Raw genomic sequence first — 21,347 nt, forward strand, 5'->3', positions numbered from 1 at the left:
TCGGGCAGGCCTCTGAGCGGTTTGGTTATAGTTGCTAAAAAACCTGTGACGTCAGACTTCTGTGGACTGTACGTGGTTCCAATCGTAATGCCTCATTTTACCTCTGTGAATGTCATCTGATTGCCCTACACAGAACCCCCATTTCAATGCTTTTTTTAAGCCTACCTTCACACACAGGTGGTGTTGAATTGCTGTGCCATCATTGTCTGTTTTTCAGTTCTTCTAATTAGAATGCAGTCTTTTCTTATTGAGTCCAGCACAACCTGTTTCTGATGACAGCACTATCTTAAAGAATGATATCACCCGATGTATGTGTTTGAAGGATATATTTCATATCAACTCAATTAAACTGTCTGTTATTGGTTTCATTTTGAACTTCGACTTAAGAACCATCTAGGCCTTCTTATACTTGGACTCCATTGCACAATTGTTTTTATGCTTCATTTCAATTTGGACATTTCTGACATCTTGTTGTTTCTCTTCTCAATTTTGTGAGCTTTCTGTGTTTGCACACAGCCCTGCAATCCCATGCCCATATAAGGTGCATTTTTCTTTACTAATTTGGAAAACCATGAGGACATGCATTCTTCAGTTCGAGAACACACTGTGCGTCTGACATAAGTTTTGTAAGAAGATACTTATGAACAAAGCCCATTGTAAAATGTATTGATTAAGACAGATTCTTTACATTGTTTAAGACAACAAGAAAAGAAACACAAGCAGGATGCCCATTCAAGCAGGTGTAATACAAACTCACAGACATTTTCAATTCAGTTGCAAAAGAAAACAAAGAAAAATCAGTATAATTTTACCTTATTTTTTTACAGTGGACATCCATTCTAACAGAACAGCAGTCAAATATGCTAACTCTGAGTGTTACCCTTTAAATGTGGTTAGGATCGGTGACTCTCAATGGTAGGTTTGGACCTAAAAGTGAGTCCTGGAGCTGTTTCTAGTGAGCTGAGAATTTTTGCCTTGAAGAAATTGTTGCAACAATACTATGATGTATTGAAGCCCTAAGTGGACATACAGTAAGTTTATTCTGTACAGATATGGTCTATCTGTTGTTCGCTCAAGAGCTTGACTACTTATCTCTTTATCTTGAGGTCAAAAAGGCTGCTTTCCTCATGATAATGGGTTAATTTGTGAAGAACTCAAGAGACAACCACATTACATGCTATCATGGGAAATAGAGTAAAATAAAGAAAAGCATGAATGTCCTTACAAAGCTGTAACTAATTTATATAGAAAATTTGCATCATTTAAAGTTTTCAACTTAGCTCTTGGTTTCTGATTTAGGCCCTGTCCACACAGAGACGAAAGCGATATGTTTCTGTTTTGTTTTGAAAAAGTTTTCCAAAGTTTTTCAGGAAATGTCTGCATAAGCACAGAACCACTGAAAACGACAGTGGATTTAAGAACATCTGGTGTATGCTGTTCTCGGTGGTGGTGTAGGAGCATCAGATTTGGCTGGAAAAAAAACCACAAGAAGCTCAGTAGCTTCTGCAGCAGGAACATGACCCTATAATCCACCATTGTTGCATGCGGCGTAAGTCGGCTACGCTATGTGTGACGCAACCGTGTCAAGGAAGATTCGGTTGGCTGTCCACACAGAGATGAAATGGTAAGCGTATACAGATTTGTTCACTCTGGGACCTGGTTTCAAAAAGTATCGTTTATGGCCTCCCAAAATACCATTTCCGTGTGGATGAAACGCTGATAACCACAAAATACTTTTGTGTATACTCCTGAATTTGTCTCTGTGTGGACAGGGCCTAAGGAGTTGGTGTTAGGTTTGCACCGTTGGACCAGGTGAGAACCATTGGTTTAGATTATCAGGCTTTAACTTTGGTTTTTTTGAAAACTTATTCTATTGACATCATGATCATGTTTTTTTCCAATCTTGCTATAGTTTACTGTTACTGTGAGTGCGATACTTTCCTCACTATATTGCTCTGGCTTTGCCATTTTTCCAACCCTGCTTTTATGATTCTCCTTAAGCGACCTTGATTTGTCTCATCAGTGAAGTAGAAAAACTCCTCACTAACACAGTCCAGTATTAATTAACCACTCAGCAGTCATGAACAAGGCTGTTGTTTGATGGCCGTTGTGTAAAACGCACATCTTAGCCCTGATGTGTAACAGAGTTCTCGCTCACATTGTCGATGAGTCACAACACAGCGACTTGAACTTTGGCCAAGACCCACCCACAGCTCAGGTTCTCCTGCACAAGTCAGCAAAAACACCAGAAACACAGACTCTTGTTTGAACTTTAAGCAGAAACAGAAATCTGTCTGTTGTCTGAGCTGCATTATGCGTATCATTCATTTTCTGCCTCTTTCTATGTTACAGTCTTTTCCCTGTATTTACATTCTTGTTTAAACCTCTCATGTTGGGTTTGGTAAAAGATGACTTTGTCACTGAAAAATAATTATTCTGGGTTTTTTGTGCACACTTTGAAAGCAAATAAAGGAAGTGGTGCTTGAAAGAACTTTTTAGTTTTGATACCATGAAAAAAAACCTGTAAAGCAAGACAAAATATTCACTGAACGGTATTAAGATTTCCATTACACTTTCTTAACTCCTACACTTTTGGCCTTTTTTTTAAACCTTTTTGCAGATAAAGCCGGTGTCTCACATCAGAAACTGCATTCTTTATCAAGTTATTTAAGCTCTGCATTGGAGCTTGATATTTACATTTAGTGAAATATTAGCACTGTTTAAAAGACTGTAATGCTCCATCAAATGGAGCATATTCTCTCTGCTTTGTGCTTCATTTTTACTCTCCTCATCTCATCCAAATTTACACTGTAGAAAACTAAAGAGGGGGATAAATTGGTGGAGTTATGGAGGGATCAAGGATGTCTTTGGGATGTTCTTACCTGTGTACCACAATAAAGTGTTGAAGGAAAAATAGGTGAATGGATATGGCTGCAGCCCTGCGGGAATCCACAGATTGATGATTTAGTTCATCTTCTCGGTTCAGCCCTGGGGCATCTCCGGTAAGTAGGCTTTAGTTAGCTAGCTGTAGCATACCAGTGGGGAACTGTTTAGTGCTGGCATGACCTCTTCTGTTTGTTGTTGATTACAGTTACAGGAATAACTTGTAAGGGAAAAGACTAAAGACCTGCAATGATATTTAACAAGAATTTTTTTTGTTACACCAGGACAGGAGAAACTGCTTTAAAACAATGAAGATTAAGTTTAATGAATGACTTACACCAAACACTGATGACAGAAGTGCAGCCCTCCTCATTTTAATCTGACTCTGGAAATTTGTCATTTACATTGGAACAGTAGCATAGCCAGTTAAGAGACTCTGGGTGGGCTCAGAAAAAAGTAGATGTGCTAGTCTAGTCTATTTTAGACACGAGTAGAGCCATGTTTCCACCAGGTGGTCCAGTTTGATTGAGTGCGGTTTGGTATGGTTCAGTATGTTGAACACCAAAATAGTTCGCTTTTTCTCAGACAACCGTATCCTCACTTGGTGGACGGGCTATAAAGGCATATATGTGAAGTCGCACGTGTCAGTACGTTAATATGCATATATATCTAGTCTTTAACAGTTTATACGGCATAATCTAAAAGTTTAGAGCTATACCATGAGAATTTGTCACATTAAAAATAACCTAAAGGTTTAACTGGTGTTTAAATCGAACTAAATTAAGTAAGAAATCCTGGGTGCGCTGATCTTGTTTTAAAATAGGCTGCAGCCCCAAGCTTTACAAGTACGTTCAACAGCCACAGAGCGATGTTTTCACAAGTTACCTAAAGTAACTTGACTGCAGACTGCAGTGTACTGGAATGTAAAAACTTGGTGAATTGTGGGATGGTTTTGGATGCAACCTAAACTGCCCTACAGTTCCTACATTGCAGACCTCCATCCATCCATTCATTCATTCATCCATCCATCCATCCACCCATTTTCGCTTATCCTGGGTCAGGTCGTGGTGGCACATTTTCCAACTCCTTCATGGGGCTAGCGAGGTGTTCCCAGACCAGGCAGGATATATTATCCCTCCAGCGCATTCTGGGTCTGCCCCAGTGGGCTCCTCTCAGCTGGACATGCCTGAAAGACCTCCAGAGGGAGGCATCTTGATCAGATGTCTTAACCACCTCAACTGTCTCTTTTCGATGCAAAGGATCCTCGATCTTATTCTTTCGGTCATTACCCAGAGTTCATGACCATCAGTGAGGGTTGGGAGGTAGAACAACTGGTAAATCAAAACTTGGTCTTTCGGCTCAGCTCCCTCTTCCCCATGATGGTATGGTACCACACCTGCAAAGCTGCAGATGCTGCACCAAACTGCCTGTCAATCTTGAACTTGAACTCCTTCACCTGAGGCAGAGACTCACTCAGAGGCATTCCAAGGCCAGATAAAATACATAATCCCACCAGTGAGTCCTTGGTCTACTGAGGCGTCTCCTCCAAGTTGGACTCACCTGGAAGACCTCCACAGTGAGCGGACCAGTAGGCATCCTGATCAGATGCCACAGTCACCTCAACTGGCCCTTTTTTAAGATGAAGGAGCGGTGGCTCAATTTTAAGTTCCAGATGTCTGAGCTGAACCTGGCAACCCTCCTGAGGAAAACTGAGAGTTTTACCTTCCGGCTCAGCTCCCTCTTCAACCACAAAAGCCCGGTATGACGTCTGCAATACTGCTGATGCAGCACCAGCCCACCGGTTGATCTCATGGTCCATTCCACATTCATTCCTGAAAAAGACCCCAAGAAAACCAAGGCCTTAGACTTGGACGTGCTGATCACCATCCCAACCGTTTTGTACTTGGTTGCAAACTGTCCTACTGCCTGCTGGAGGTCCCCAGCTGAGGAAGCCAACAGAACCACATCTTCTGCAAAAGGCAGAGATGGAATTCAAATGACCATACAGTTGGATATATTGCCTGGGTTTGCCTACAGCATAGTCATAACATAGTACAACAGGCCTACCTGTGCTGTTAGCAGCTAAAAGGGCATGAAGGCATGGCCTAGCCTCAAACCCTCAAATTTTTTTGTCTGAGTCTAATGTCTCTATAATTCGCATTATATAATAAAATGATGTTTCTTGAAGAATTATAGCAAGAACCTCTGTTTCATCTTGGTTACAATAGCGAACATTGCATTGTTTAGAAAGCAGCTTATATCTCCAAAGACGTTGGCGTCAGGTCAGGGATTGGCTGGCAGCCCTTACATGCTGTTATTTAAGATAATTCTAAATGAACAAATACTGTAGCTAGAAACTAAAGTTAGAAAACAAGGCCTACATATAGAATAGAAAAATTAGAAAAAATGCAAAGAACCCCCCCCCCCCGGCACATCCATGGCTATGCCATAGGTCTGAAATGGCTTCAAGTGTCATTAGATGTAAGGCCAGCATTAAAAGATGAAAAAACTGAACAATTATACTTGTTTGTGCATTTCTATTAAGATGTATGAGGTTACTTTCACAGTGAAGTTCATGGCATACTTGGAAAAAAATCATATGGGTTGTAATTGTAAATGTTACCAAAACCTTTTATGAAGATTGGACTTTGCTCTAGCTTATATTACGGTCCACTAGGGTAGAATTAATATTGATATTATGAAGCAAATGTTTGGCAATGTCCCTAATCTGTTGCTTTCCCCCAAACACTGAATGATCATTGAATTTACATCAGACAGACTGCATTGCTGCCTGGACTCTGTTACAGAGGTTTAAGGGTATTAATAGCTTTATGAGTTCAAGTTGGAGCAGGTTTGATTGTGCATGTTGCAGTCTGGGACTGCAGTCTGTACACTCCACAGATACTTCTCATACCAGACATAAAAATGAAACTAAAAACAGTCTGTGACTGGGTTGGATTGTCTGTAATACAGAATCTGGACTGCAGTGACCCACTAATAGCTCTACTTTTTTTATTAGAAATGTTGCTGCAGTATATTGTATAAGTGCTGGTAGGCTGTGTCAGTGCATATCAAGGAAAACTGGTCTGACCAGAGCCCCAGCAGGTTTAACACCTCTCACTCCTGTCCTCCGCCTCCCTCTGTTTCTATTCTTTCTCTCCTCCCTCCCCCATGCCTCCCTTTTTTAAATTAAACTCCAGCCATCCAGCGGCAGCAGTAGCATGGATGACTACAAATCACTTCACATTGGGCTTGCTGGAAGGGAATGCTTGCATTGTTTTCTTTTTGGTACGTGTGCACGTGTTGCAGGTTAAGTATTTGACCCCAGCCAAAGCTCTCACACATGGAGCGTTGGCCATATGTTGAGTGGTGATTAGCATCTTTCCAAATCTGCTCATATACCTTAAGCTAGGGACAGAGCCAAGGAGGTTTAACCTTTGCATTCAGTGTCAAATGAAGAAGTCACGCTGTTGTAAACCTGCATTCTCGGACGGGCGGCTATGGATTAGACTTTAGAGGAATGTAGGATTATAAGGAATCATGAGTAGGTCAAATAACTAGATGAAAAAAATGTTTTGTTTACTTTCATTAGCATAAAAAGCCATTGGACAATTGCCGTGAATCATTGCTTCTATTTCAGCAGCAAGTTGTCCTTGAGCAAGGCATTCGACCTCTGCCTCAGCAGCCAGCGCCTGTAGTTGTTCACAGCAGGTGTGAATGCGTGTAGCTGTGGGAATTTGGACCAGAAAGGGTATTTATTCTGACTTTATGAATTATCATTTTAGAAGGATTACATAATCACCACATACATGAACAGATAACAGATGGAGGAGTTGTCCTCATTGAGACGATGTGTTTTCACTTTCTGCACAAAGACAGATGGAGAACCACATCTATTTTTGAACTTCAAAGTGTGCTTATGAAGTGCAAAGGCCTGAAAAGGAACAATGAGAGCGGGGTACGTTATAGGCTGGACAGCTCATAGATAATATGTATAGGCAAATTAGCTATGACAGTGCACGTTTTATACCTCGACACACTCAGCAGTAGTGCTGGGCAGTTAATCAGGTTCATTTCAGTTGATTTTGCACTTGCTGCTTTGTGCTCTACAGGTTTTGTCACTGAGCACTAATTAGAGTGCACCCTCCATTTACAGCACAGCCTGTGCTTTTCCACCAAAACAGCTCTCACTTTGATTTAAGTGAGGAGCAGAGGGAGCCATGGTATACACTGAGCTAAAGAAGATGAAAGAAAGGCAGCTGATGGTTAACAAAAAAAAAAGAAAACAACCCCAGGGACGTCTTTGGTTTTGAGAAGTCGGATCTGGAATGACGCAAAATCACTTTCAGAATTTGTTACCCCTGACGACGTGACAGGACCATAAGCAAGGCAACACAACAATTTTATTTAATTATCTTATCATTGCTGTGATACATACTAGATAAATATGTAGTAAAATGTTTTGGAGTAATGAAAGAATTATTGTATAGATTCATTTCAAGATGGAAGCATAATAACAATCTGTTCTAAATTGTGGAGAAGGGGTGGGATTAAATACATTTTTACTTCCACCCGCTCTTTTTTTAATGTAATCTTTTTCATGAAGTGTTCTTGTTTTTTCATCTCTTCATTTATGTTGTACTTCTCTCTATTTATTTGTTCAATTTTTCCCCTTTTTAACATGTTCAAATTCAAAATAGCTAAACATTTTAAAATAAAAAATTCAGTTACCAACTTCTTATATCAGACCTTTAGTTTGTGCACAATATAGATTTGTTTATTTTTTCCTTGTCATGAACTGTAAATCCTTGAAGCCCATCCTGACTTATTTTATGTTAAGAAGTCTCAAAGCTCCTTAGAGGATCTTGTTTGTGTTGATTTTGAAGCCCCCTGTGGACAACGCGATACCTCTTACCTCTTCACTGATCTCAGGTGCTTAGGTAGTGTTTTTTGATTAAAAAATGGCATCTTCCTTAGTTCAACATATTTAACACATTGCTCACAGTGAGTCTTTGCTGTGGAAAATGTGAAAAAAAAAAATAGAAAAAGCCTGTTTCTCTAGAGTGCAGCTTATCTGACAGCTACCCTGCAGCAGCGGTTTTTGGTGTTACTGTACAAGAAACTATCGACCTTGTCACAGACAGTCAGTTTTTTTTTTTAAAACTCCAAAGAGGCATGATTTTTTTAGTCTGTTTTACAACCTGATAAAAAGTCCTCACAGGAGCTTCAAAGTCCTGACCAGGAGTTGAAAGTATAAGGCCTCAGAGTTAATAGCCTATATAGTGAGCTGCTGCAGAGGTTTAACTCATTAATATTTAAACTGTGCCTCAGAAGGATCTTCTGCTAATTCACTTGATGCACCATCTTGTTTGTCCTTTTCTTTGTCTCCCTTTTATTTTACCACCTGTTCTGCTTTCATCAGCCCAGTCAATGAGTGTGTGTTTGTAGGGGAGAGGTGGGAGGCTGGAGGGAGGACAGTGTGGATTAACTGTCCTGTGTTGTTGCTGCAGTTCACACATTCCAGCGGGCCGATTCAGGCCAACTCGCTGCACCAACACAGAGGCCTCCTCCTGTCCTCTCCTCTGTCCTCTCACTCCCCTCACCTCACCCTCCTCTGACTCTCATATCTTCACCTCTCTGCAGTGCAGCCCTGATTGTACTTTGACAGAACAGCCGTTACTCCACTGCAGCCGCTTCTGTCTTTAGATTTGAGAAGAGGTCAGACTTCTTCATGCCTACTGAGAGTCTGATCAAGGCCAAAGAAAACATATTTACTCCCACAGATGATGCAGAGCCTCTTTAGACAACAGTCATTGCTAGTGTACTACTACTGTATACTGTACATTATCTTAGTTTGACCTGTTATTGCACTGCCCTCTAGGGGTCAAACAGTGCTAGTTCAGAAAGAGTGAGAATCAGGGCAAAGGCTTTATCACTCTATCTGTAAAAATGAATCTTGTGTTGTGTGGAACACCTTAAACAGTGTTATTTTTCTGCTGTTTTTTCTGGGGTTTTCTTTTAATTCAACGACAAAAGATTTGATTTAAAATTTCAGAAATGTCAGGATTTGAAGTTGTCATGCATACACTATCCTGGAGTTTATTTCAGTTTATTTTCTTATGCACGGTATGCCACAAAGGGTTTCAGCCACCTTTCATCCCATAGTCCAGGGAAAGTTTTTGCATCTTTCCTTTATGATGCAAAAATGCCATCAGAGTTCAAATAATAGTCATAGCTTACGACCTGGTTTGAATGGATTCTGTTATGCCTTCAGTTGTCTATCACAATGAGTTAAAGCAGTTTCATTGGTCCTTTCACTCTCATATACTGCAGTTGTACTGACACAGTAATGTTGAATGGCAGAATGAATTTAGAACTGAATATGAATGTTACAGATATGAGTCCTTATTAACATATATGCGTTGTTTTCTCCTGTTATCTCTTTTAATCAGGGACGGGTTGAGGTGGAGGCTGGCAACGAGAACATGAAGTTTGAGACCGGACCTTTCTCCTTCTATGGTGTCATGGCACTCAGTGCTCCCACACTGGGTGAGTCCAAGACCTCCTCTCCTCTCCTGACTCAAATGAGTGTTTGAAGTGTAATTTGCCCAGATTTTAGCCTCTACTGCCACCTACTGGCAAAAATTAATTCAAAAGCCTCTTTGTAAATGTTACTTCACACTCAAATATTTTACTGAAATAATACTATTAATACCTCTGTAGTAGTATTTTTATCTATAAGAAAAATTAATAATCCAGTTCATTTAGATTTAGTAATGATGTCTTAACTTTAGGTTTCTGTAAGAGCTGCTTTTATGGTGGTTATTTCAAAGGGAAATAAACAGGCTTTCCAGCAGTATAAGATTTATTGCCAAGAAGCTTTATTACAACAAAGAAATAATCTACCGAAAACAATTTTCCTAATTTTTTTTTGGCTAAGTTTAGATGATATGTAGATGATACAAATGTTTGATGATTGCTTCAAATGAATATTTACATAACTTACTGACAAAAAAACCCTACTTTTACATCTTTAGAAACATAATGAAATACACTTTCTGATGTTTGGTGGCTGGAAAAGACAAAATATAACATGCCTAGAGATGCATAATATTTGATTTTGCTGATATCCAAAATGCGGTATTTTCGAAATAATTTTAGCTGATACCAATATTCAAATTAAGTTCAGACCTAAAACTTCAGTCCTTAAAACACACTATTTAAAGTTTGGGGATGAAGAAATTAACACATTTCAGTTGATAAAACACACTTTAAAGAGAAAGGAATAATGATGAATTAAAATGAAGACTTCAGTTGGCATAGGTGTGCTGGTTCTGTCTAAAACACCACAGCTTATTTGTTTGTACTGCCAATATTTACTGTTCATATAGGCAGATTTTATAGTCTAATTATCATTTGTAAAGATCTGCAGAAATGTTCATATCTGCAGACACAATAATTTCCTTTTAAAACCAATGTCTGCCAATATGATACCAATAATAAAGTGCGTCGTGAACATGGCAAATTCAATTTGATGTTAAAGTCTTAGGCAGCTTGAACAAAAACTTCATGTAGTGTTTGTAGCAGATGAGTTGGTCATTTCTCAAAACAATTATCAGTACACATTAGTACAAATTAAATAAAGTTATACTCCTATTTATTGCAGAAATGAGTGCTGTGTGGAGAAGAGGTTGGCTGAACATGCAGCCTAAAAGCTTCAAACAAATGCTGTGATTTATTTATTAATGCATCTGATTTGTGAGCATTTCCGTATATGCTTATTCAACCCACTTTCATTCACCCCTCATCTTGTGAGGAACCTCCACTATCCCAGGAGGGAAAGTACAGTGGGCTATTAGTGCTCTGAGATATCAATGTCAGGGTCCTTTAGGTTTTATTAACAAAGGAAAGACAGTACAGGGCAATCACATGTTGACTTAGGGAGATACTAACTTTTATATAGACTTTTAAACCTTTCCCTCCTTTGCTCTACTTTCTCTCTTTCACTCCTGAGCTCACAAAAAGCCACTCTAGGCTTTTTGTCTTTAATAATTTTGCTTCATTTATTGTGTTGATGTTTTCTCTTGTTGACATTTCACTGTCACCTTGTGTGTTTGCTGTCCTCTTGTTCCAGCTTCATCTTTCCCTTTGTGTCTCTTTTGATGTTTCAAACTCTTTGGGCCAAAAATAAGGGCAGGAGGATGTTTAAGTTTTCATGTTCTACTATAGATAAATTCATGTGTGACTAAGCCCAGCTGTAGACAGGGTCCCCTCCAGCCTGATGAGCTTTACTTCATGCAGAATTAACTGCAGTAATTAAAAACAATGAAGACTTTGTAGAACATCAGAAATGCATATTAAATGATATGTTTTTTCAGCATTGTTCTCTCCTTTACTACTGTATCTTAACACTCAACTTCTTGCTCCTACAGGTGCTTCAGGTAGAAAGAGAAACGTCTATAAAGCTCAATATTTTTCCACCCTAATTTCCTCTCACCAGCAACAGAGACATTCATCCATTTCACCAAACTTCTGATCAATCAAACCGTCAGAGGTCCCTCAGTAACACCTGAAAAACTCACGTTAAATCTAACGTGTGATGATGCTTGGAGCAGGATTTCTGTTGTTTTTCTGCATGTCCGCTTCCTGTTTGGGTTGCAGATCTGTCTCCCACTGTCACTCACTCTTCCCCCCTTCATCCCTCCCTCTGTCTCCTGGATCTCCTCCTCCCTTCTCTCCTCTCAGTGGCTGCTCCTCGTCCTCGCCTCCTCTCCTTTAAGAGGTTTTCTCTGTTCTCTCGGTTGCCAGGTAAACTCCGGCATGTCTGGGACCTTTAACAACAAGGATGGGCGGGGCTCTGGGGTGGGTGGGATAGGCCTGGCTTTGATTTGCCAGGTAGGGCTGTAGTAGTTTTAATGCCTTAGAAAAATCAGCCTCAAGATGATAAAAACCTAATCACTGAGGGGAGAAAATGCTAATGCACTGCTTTTTATAAGCTGAAACAATGAATCCGTATTATTATTACATTCTGCTATACATTGCAACACTTGATTTTTTTGTGGCTAAAACTGATCAAAGATTCATAAACTGCAGTGCAGCAGACATTTACCCAATAAGGGCAGCAAACAGTAACAAGATGACAGCTTCTTTCTGGCAATTAAGCTCTTTGATCAACGAAAACAATCAGAAATGCGACTGATTTCACAGAGTCATCACTTTATTGGGTAGAATTTGGCAGAGTAGAGGAGTAGGAGGCTGTGAATCCATTTAATTTCAGCCAACACAAATAAGTATGGGTCAGTGTTTGTGTAACTGTACAGCATTAGAATTTTATGTGTCACAATGAGGTTGATCTGTTTAGGCTGTAGAATAAAAGGAGACAGTGATCTACTTTTTGGTTTCTTTTTTTGGAACAGCAAAATTTCTAAAAGGCTGATTTATACAAAGATGCAGCCAGATCATGCGTCAAAATATAGAACATATCGCTAATATTCCCACTTTTACACAACATGCCCTTAAGCTTTACTAGGTGCGGAAAGTCACTTAACCTACATCATAACTCAGGTTTGCATGTATCAAATTAATCAACTCCAAACCTAACCTCCAAACTCTAAACCTATCCGAACTAGAATGTCATAAATTATGATCTCCAATGTAGCTGTTTAGCTACAGACTTGAAGCAATATGACAACAGATGAACATGGAAACACATTCTTTACGTGCAAACAGTTTAAAAACAATGAACTGTAAAAAAGAGCAGAATCATTATTACACAAAATGCACTAACATTACTGCACCTGTCAGTTGACACAGTTCTTTGGCATCTAAAGAAATCTTCCACGACCTCCCACCCTTTTTAAGAAATGCACTTGTCTTTGAAGGAGAGATAGCAACACTTTATTTTTTGCCAGTACAGTGCACTCAGAGACTTTCAGTGGACGCTAAAGTGCACTAATCCAAATACCTATATACATTACCTGTAAAACATATTCACCCCCTGGGGTGTTTAACCTTTTTATTGATTTCGTAAGTCAGTCATGATCAATGAAGTGTGGCTTTTTTTTGACAAAAAAAATGTACAAACAAAACCTATTTTGTGTCAAAATGATACCAGATTTCTACATAGTAATCTCAATCAAATAAAAATATTTAATGTTAAATAGGTGACTGCATAAATACCCACCCCCTTCAAGTCAGTATCAGAAATTAGTGTAGATACACCTATGGCTGCAATCATACCAATAAGTGTGTAGATAGGGCTGGCTGCTGAGAAGCATCCCCACAGCATGATACTGCCACCACTGTGCTTCACAGTGGGTATGGAGTATTTGTGTTGATATGCAGTGTCAAACCTAGCGTCTTGTCTGATGTCCAAAAAAGCATTTTGGTCTCCTCAGACCAAAGAACTTTCTCCCACTTGACCATCAAGTCTCCCACATGCCTTTTGGCAAATTTAGTCGAGATTTAATGAGTTTTCTTTAACAGCGGCTTTCTCTTTACCACTCTACCACAAAGATTTGACTGGTGAAGAACCAAGGCAACAGTTATTGTATACAGTCTCTCCAATCTCAGCTGCTGAAGCTTATAACTCCTTAGTAGTCATAGGTGTCTTAGTGGCCTCTCTCACTAGTCTCCTTCTTGCACAGTTACTCTTTAGAGAGGACGGAGTGATCTAGGTAGATTTACACATGTGCCATATTCCTTCCATTTTTTGAGGATGGATTTAACTGAACTCTGGAGGATGTTCAGTGCCTTGGAATTTTTTTTTTTGTATCCATCCTTTGACTCATACTTTTCAGGAACCTTTTCTCTGAGTTGCTTGGGATGTTCTTTTGTCTTCATGGTGTAATGGTAGCAGGAATACTGATTAACCAGAGACTGGACTTTCAAGACACAGGTGTCTTTATACTACAATCACTTGAGACACATTCACTGCACTCAGGTGATCCCAAATTCACTTATTCAGAGACTACTAGCAACAGTTGACTTGACCTCTGTTGAATTAGGTCAGTCACTTTAAAGTGGGTGAATAATTGTTTTTAGTCAAAAAGGCCAAAGTTTATTGACCATGACTGATTTGTAGAATCAGTAAAAGGGTAAAACATCCAAGGGGGTGAATGCTTTTTATAGACATGTATTGTTGCATATTGCTCAGACCTTTTTACTGTAACTTATTGGCATGTGTCCTGTATCAAGGAACAATGTACATCCTGTTGCCGATCAGAAGCAGAAATTCACTGAGACAGTAGAATTACCTCAAAGGTTTGCCAGCACATAACAACAAACTTCAAGATAGAGAAGCTACAGATATACTGACGGCCATTTATTAGGAGTTTTTTCCAGTTCCACACTTTTTCCAACAGAGAGCGCTCTTGAGTTTGTGCATCAACTATAAAAGTGCCCTCTCTTACAACATCCTGCTTGATAACAGAAATTAAGTGATGGAGTAATAGAAGCATAATTTGTAACATATACAATAAGTTATTGATAATTTAAAGCACCCTAAAGTAAATATTTGCTGGTATTCATTGTTTTACCATCATGACAGTTTAAATGTTGGTGATAATTAACTGAAGTTAGTTGGAAACAAAGTCAACAGCCAGCCTCTTAGAAGTTGTGATCAAACATTTTTGAATACATAAACACTTGACAAATCAAACTTTTATTAAAAAGTTTGATTTGTCAAGTGTTTAAGTATTCAAACTTTTATTTAAAAAAAACAATCTGTGGAAAGATCTAATGTGATGATCATTTCTTTTGCAAAATCATTTTGCATTTTAAATGTTTATATTGAGTTCTCAAACATCTTCTATCTTTATATTTTGTGAACTTGTATAGTTTTTAGTGAGATTCTTACCATTTTAATACCAATGTTTCTCTTTAATCCTCTCCATTTTGCTTAAACAGCTTACAGTACTTCAAAAAGGCTGATGTTTCCAAAATTGCTGCACACTCCATAAAATTCAGGAATTTAACATTAAAATAAGTTAAAATACATATAATCACGCATAAACACTGTAAATACATTTTTTTTAATCACATAAACAAATAAAAGTCATTAATCCATCTCAAAGAGCAGCACACAGCTCACACTAGTCATACCCAAAAATATTGGGTATGACTAATATTTTTATCTGATATTTTTAGAGATATATTTTTGATGGTATTTTCCTCTTTATGAGTTATTATCATTGCTTTACTCACCCTCCAAAATAGCACTAGAGTATAATCTTTACCCATGAAAGAAGAAAAATAAAAGAGACAAATTGTAAAAACAGGACAAGATTGTTTGATTTCGAAGTGAAAAATTTATCAAAGGGCTTATCTGTCAAAATGCGAGCACAGATCTGAAACTCACAGGATACCAGAGGACATAAAATGATCACATGCCACTTCCGAGTGAAACTGCAGAAGGATAGGATGTAACGAGACCCCAGATGGGACTTAGAGCCCCCCTGAGGGTTTAAGCTGTTCAATCTATGCAGCATCTACTTTAGATTCATCCTAATAGCTTATGATGTTATTTTCTACCAACGTTCTTCGATGCAAGTTCTCTGTTACTTTTACATTGGTAAGATGGATGAGTGGGAAACTGCAGAACTATTTAGCTGCAGCTTTTTTGGGGTTTTATCATTGTGCTATCTGGCATTTTTAGAGTGTAGTTAAAATCATAGTTTTGTAGACAAAAGGCATTAGTTGATTGTAGACTTTTAGAGCAAAAATGCTAGTGAGTTTTGAAGAATCATTACAATTTCAGTAAATTTCTTTTCACCTCTTGATCACAAACGCCCAGTTTCAACTGTGACCTTGTTTCCTACTCAGTCCTGTTTTTATGAATGGAACTCTCAGTTTTTGTTTTAAACTCCAGGATGTGGGATCAGGGTGAGGACTACTGTTTGGACCTGGGTCAAACAGTTGACAACTTAAGTTTGTGGATTTTAATCTTGTTTCAGTTTTGAAAACTCTAACCGTGGCTTCATAGTAGCAGGTCACAAGTAGAGGCTTCATGTGTAATTAAACCTTCTCTGATTCCATTAAACTTGAAGATCCAGTAGGTCACTTTTATTAAAAGATTGATGTTTTCAGGGTTTTGTCTTTGCTTCATTTGGACATTGAGTGGATAAAACAGGAAATAAGGATTGTACATGGGGTGTGACCGAACCACTTGGCCATCAGCCATTTTCTTTGTAACAATTAAGGCAGTGCTTATCAAAATCAGTATGATTCACAATAAGTGGAAATTAACATTTCTGCATCACAAGTTTCATTTTCCCTCAAAAAAACCCTACTAATTCATTGTGATGGGACATTTGTTGGGCTGTTTACCAAAGAAAATTTTTCTTGTGTAACATTTTAGCGTCTTTGGAGGAGGGAAATGATTCATTACAGTGCTTACAAAACTCAACAACTTCAAGAGTTTGGATACCCTCTGCATTTTTCAATATTATAATTTCAAAGATCTTCCCAGTTTATTTTTAGTCCCCTTTTAAAGCCCAACCAGGACCTTAAAAGCTGAAGAATATACATATACAAAACACACAAGGTTTTGAGTGTGATGTTATTTTGCACAAGAAAATCACTCTTGGCTCTATGCTTCAACACTCAACTTCAGCTGTCTGCAATCCAGAGCGAAATATTGCTGCTCTATTCAATCTTTTAATCTGAAAATACACTCCCTGGCCACTTTAAGGTACGTCTTGCTAATCCAAGGTTGGACCTCTTTTTGCCTTTGGAAGTACAGATTTGTCGGCTGCACATCCATGATGCAAATCTCCCATTCTACCACATTTCAAAGGTGCTCTATTGGATTGAGATCTGGTGACTGTGGAGGCCATTGGAGTACTGTGAACTCATCATCATGTTCAAGAAACCAATTTTAGATGATTTGGGCTTTGTGACATGGTGCATTATCCTGCTGGAAGTAGTCATCAGAAGATGGGCACACTGTGGTCATAGAGGGATGGACATGCTCAGCAATAATGGCTGAGGCTGTGGTGTATAAATGATGCTCAATTGGTATGAAGGGGCCCAGAGTGTGAAAAAAAAAAAAGATCCCCCTCAGCATTACACTACCACCAGCCTGAACTGTTGATACAAGGCAGGATGAGCGGATGCTCTTATGTTGTTTACTCCAAATTCTGACCCTACCATCTGAATGTGGCAGCTCAAATCCAGACTCATCAGACCAGGCAAGTTTTTCCAATCAATTTTGGTGAGCCTGTGTGAATTGAAGCCTCAGTTTCCTGTTCTTAGTTGACAGGAGTGGCACCCAGTGTGGTCTTCTGCTGCTGTAGCCCATCTGCTTCAAGGTTTGATGTGTTGTGCGTTCAGAGATGGTATTCTTTGGTTGTAATGAGTGGTTATTTGTGTTACTGTGTCCTTTCTATCATCTTGGACCACTCCGCTCATTCTCCTCTGAGCTCTGACATCAATAAGGCATTTTCAATCACACAATTGCAGCTCATGGGATATACTCCCTTTTTGGACCTTTCTCCGTAAACTCTAGAGATGGTTCTGCGTGAAAATCCCAGTAGATCAGCAGTTTCTGAAATATTCAGATCAGCCTGTCACATTCAAAGTCACTTAAATCCCCTTTCTTCCCCATTCTGATCCTCAGTTTGAACGTCAGGAAGTCATCTTGACCACGTCTACATGCCTTTATGTACTGAGTTGCTGCTGTGTGATTGGCTGATTAGCTTTTTATGTTAAAGCGACACTTCAACATTTTGGCAAATTCACCCATTGCCATAATCCCTATGGTCTTACAAATAGGTTCGTTACCTTTAGTTGTCAGTGCAAGCTGTTTTTAAATCGGCGGGGCTGAGATGCGGGCTGCTCACTAACGCTACGGTGACGTGGTATTTCTGACTTTCTCTCACCAAACTCATCAAATATACAATCCAACAACTCCAAAACACTCTTGTGGACAAGTTGTGACCTGCACATTCACCATGCTATGAAATAATAACAGATAATTATGTAACATTACGACACATGAAGCAAATACTCGGAACTACTTTCTTGAGTAAACCACTTTTAACGCTTTTGAAATCACTCCACCCAGCAGCCATGTCTGGTGTGTAGTTCCGGCTTTGCATTTGCCTCTGAAACAGCTCCGTCTCGTAATGTTCCATGATTATTTCATAGCTTATAAGCTAAGCTGATTTTTTCATAAATTATTTCATTTCAAAAGCTTAACAAGTGAATGCAATAAGAAGCTGAATTCTATGTCAACAGGATTTAATGAAATAAAAGTGAGCTGCTGGATCTTAAAAGTTCATTTTTCATTATAATAATAAAGACTGTGTCATGACTAAGTGAAATCTAACCACTAACTGAAAAATTAGCTATAGATATCCAAGATTAACTAGTTAGCTTAATTCCATGAAAGCTAACGCAGTTGACGTGTCCAGGTAAAACTGTTTCCTATGACTCACTGAGGCCCCCTGCTGGACGTCTGGCACTCACTGGTAATAATACACAGCTGTTGGTGAGCATGGGTGTGATTTGAATGTGTAACACATTTTAAGAGTCTGGTTTTGTTTGGATGGCATGCCACAATAAAAACCTGAATCAAACTGTTTGCGGGATGAAACCCATGGATGTTAGTCATAATGGTTTCTGTTTCACTGAGCAGAGGTGGAAAATAACCAGCTAAAGGAGAGGATGTGGGCTGAAGGCCAGTTATTAAGTGTTTATGACATCAGACGCTGCAAAGAACTATGACTAAGAGGTCTACAATCATTGGTTTTACAAGCCTGTTTGCAGAAGATGAAATAATTTGGCGATTAGTCCATGGACAGTAAAAGAGAAAAGGACTTTTATTTCGATGAATCAATTAAGAAGTTTTTCAGGCAAAAGTAAAAATACACATTGCAATTTCTAGCTTCTTAGATTTTCCTCTCTTCCTCTGTTTTACCACTAAAAATCGTATACTCTTGTTGACTTTTTACTTTGATATTGTTAATGACCTGCTTTGAACCAAATATTTTAACATAATTGTGCAGATTAGCCAATAACGACAATTTTAAGTCATTCTGCTATATCTACACCTGGATCATTTCAATACCTGGGTATTCATTTTGGATTGAATGACCAAAACAGACGGAATCCTTACATGATAACATATGTTTTATGTACATGCTTAAATTTCCTCTTAATAATGCAGTGTACTGTAATACTAATGCTGCGTATGTTTGTGGATGCAGCCTAACTTGTACTCCCTTTAATATCGTCGTTTAGAATTTATTAATTGATAAATGTAATTAAACAATATTGTCCCAAAGGAACTAATTAACATTTTAAAGGGGCTATTATACAGTTTAAAATGTATCGTCTGTTAATGAGACACATGCTCGTTTGCATCCTTCACTGACCCAAAGTCGTCGTAAAAGACTTTTAGTCTGAATTGAGATTGTTTGAGATTATGACCACAAATTGAGTCACTGCTTGTTTAGCTGTCGGAAAATTTTGTGTTTCCCCACCCTTGGGTGTGAGGGAGGCGCCATGTTGCTGCTGTGATAGTGAAACAAAGGGTATGTACAGTAGTGACAGTCATGAGTTCGTTTCTAATAACTGAACATTAACTCCTGTAACTGTTATTTTTAGCTCCCTCTGTGTCCACAGATTTAACTTTCATTTTTTTACTTTGTGCATCCATTTGTCACTAACTGTTCATTAATGTCATTAATATTAACCTTCACTGCATCTTGTGTTGTTGAAGTCTTTCATTGGTTGGTGTTTGTATCATAGAGTCGTTAAATCACAGATGGTTTTTGCAATATTTGCTCAAACTGAAGCTTCCTATAGTAATAAACACTGTATTGTATGATAAATATGTCCTGACAGCTTTTATTAACTAATCCTCCATGTGTGTGTGTGTGTGTTTTTGCAGAGTTTCGTTCCCCATCCCACCTCAGCGGGTTGAACCGCACGGCCTCTCTGAGTGGAGCCGACAGGACAGAGTCGATCTCAGTCAGTGGCAGCAACAGCCAGCTCAACAACAGCATGCCATCACAGCAGTACACACCTGACTTCTACGTTCGAGCTCTCACTGACCTGCAGTTTGTAAAGGTTGGTGTTTGGTTCAAACCAGGGTGGTGTTATAGAAAGGTACCCTAACAAAAAGATGACAAACGCACACCATCGTTTACTATCATGGTGATCATTCATAACAGTGAGAACACTTTTCATGTGGACTCATCACCTGTAAAGCATTATTCATTATTGACATGTCATTGACGAACAAAGCTATGATCCTTCATTAAAGTGCTGGTAAAGCTGCAGAAATCATCTACAAAGCCAGAATCCAGCTCAGCTCGGGATGGGAATCAAAAACTGATTTCAGTTGAGAACCAGTTCCAGTTGGTCCAATCCAACAACATCATTTACATTTAATCTTAACAATTCCCTTATTAATGCCTTACTTCCATGTGCTTTGAAAAACAGTCTCACGCATTCAGCACAAACAAGAACAGAGACGTCAAGGAGGTAAACATGGCGGACAGTCAGACAAACAGGCTAAAGTGTGGAAAGGGTGGCTTGGTTTCTCAAAAAAGGACATGAAACAGCACTATGTGCAACAGCGCCACGTGCAACACCTGTCAAACAGTGATTTCATGCAAGGCATGCATTTTTTTTTTTTGCACAGGAACTGTTAATTTTGTACAAGATTTCAATGTATTTTTATACGTCCAGAAATCTAGGATCCAGTGACTAGTTATTTATTTATTTTAAGGTTGTTTTCTTTCCTTTTTTTTTTTTTAAGATTTTTTTGGGGCATTTTTGTGCCTTTATTAGATAGAGGAGGACAGTGGATAGAGTCAGAAGCAGGGTCAAGAGTTGGGGAGAGACATGCGGTAAAGGGCGTCAGGCTGGATTCGAGCCCGGGCTGCCTGCGTACACGGGGAGCGCCTTTAACCACTAAGCCACCTGCTCCCCAGGTTTTTTTCTTTTAAATGAAATTAGCAGTAGTTTTGTATTCAAATTCAAGTTCAGAGATTGAAGATCAGAGAGCAGTTTGTTTGAACTGAGATATTTCCAACAAAAAAGAGATTTTTTGTATCTTTTAGCATGTTCTCCTCCCACACACTTAATGTTTAACATTTTTAGTTATCAAAACTGTTTATTAAAGCCAGTAAGTTTAGTGTGCTTGTCACTGGCTCACTGAAGATGGCATATGGCTTGTTCACTATTCAGAGAGAAAGAGAATAAATTAAATTTGAGTAGTGAACAGTGAAAACCTTTAGTCTACTTCTTCCAAAAATTAAATTCACAGGAAGAAATCAGGGATTGAATCGATAAGAAGAATTGATAATGGCATCAATATCAATAAAATCGTATCAATTCCCATCCTTAAGCTCAACACATGCTCTACAGCCAAGGTCAAGCTCAATGGCATCTTATTTATCTGGGCATTATTACTTCTGGTAATACACTTGGAGACTGCTTGTTGCGACCAGGGG

General features: G+C 38.8%; 1 protein-coding gene across 1 annotated transcript in view; it reads left to right on the forward strand.

The window, feature by feature from the left end:
- The window catches only part of LOC121510459 (metal transporter CNNM4), a 67,899-nt gene that overhangs the window by 40,707 nt on the left and 5,845 nt on the right, over window positions 1-21,347 (forward strand). The window contains exons 5-6 of the mRNA XM_041788505.1: window positions 9,336-9,432; window positions 19,778-19,956. Of these exons, the coding sequence (XP_041644439.1) occupies window positions 9,336-9,432; window positions 19,778-19,956 (276 nt within the window). The remainder of the gene's footprint in view (window positions 1-9,335; window positions 9,433-19,777; window positions 19,957-21,347) is intronic.

The sequence above is a fragment of the Cheilinus undulatus genome, linkage group 5 (assembly GCF_018320785.1).
Source record: "Cheilinus undulatus linkage group 5, ASM1832078v1, whole genome shotgun sequence".
Taxonomy (NCBI): domain Eukaryota; kingdom Metazoa; phylum Chordata; class Actinopteri; order Labriformes; family Labridae; genus Cheilinus; species Cheilinus undulatus.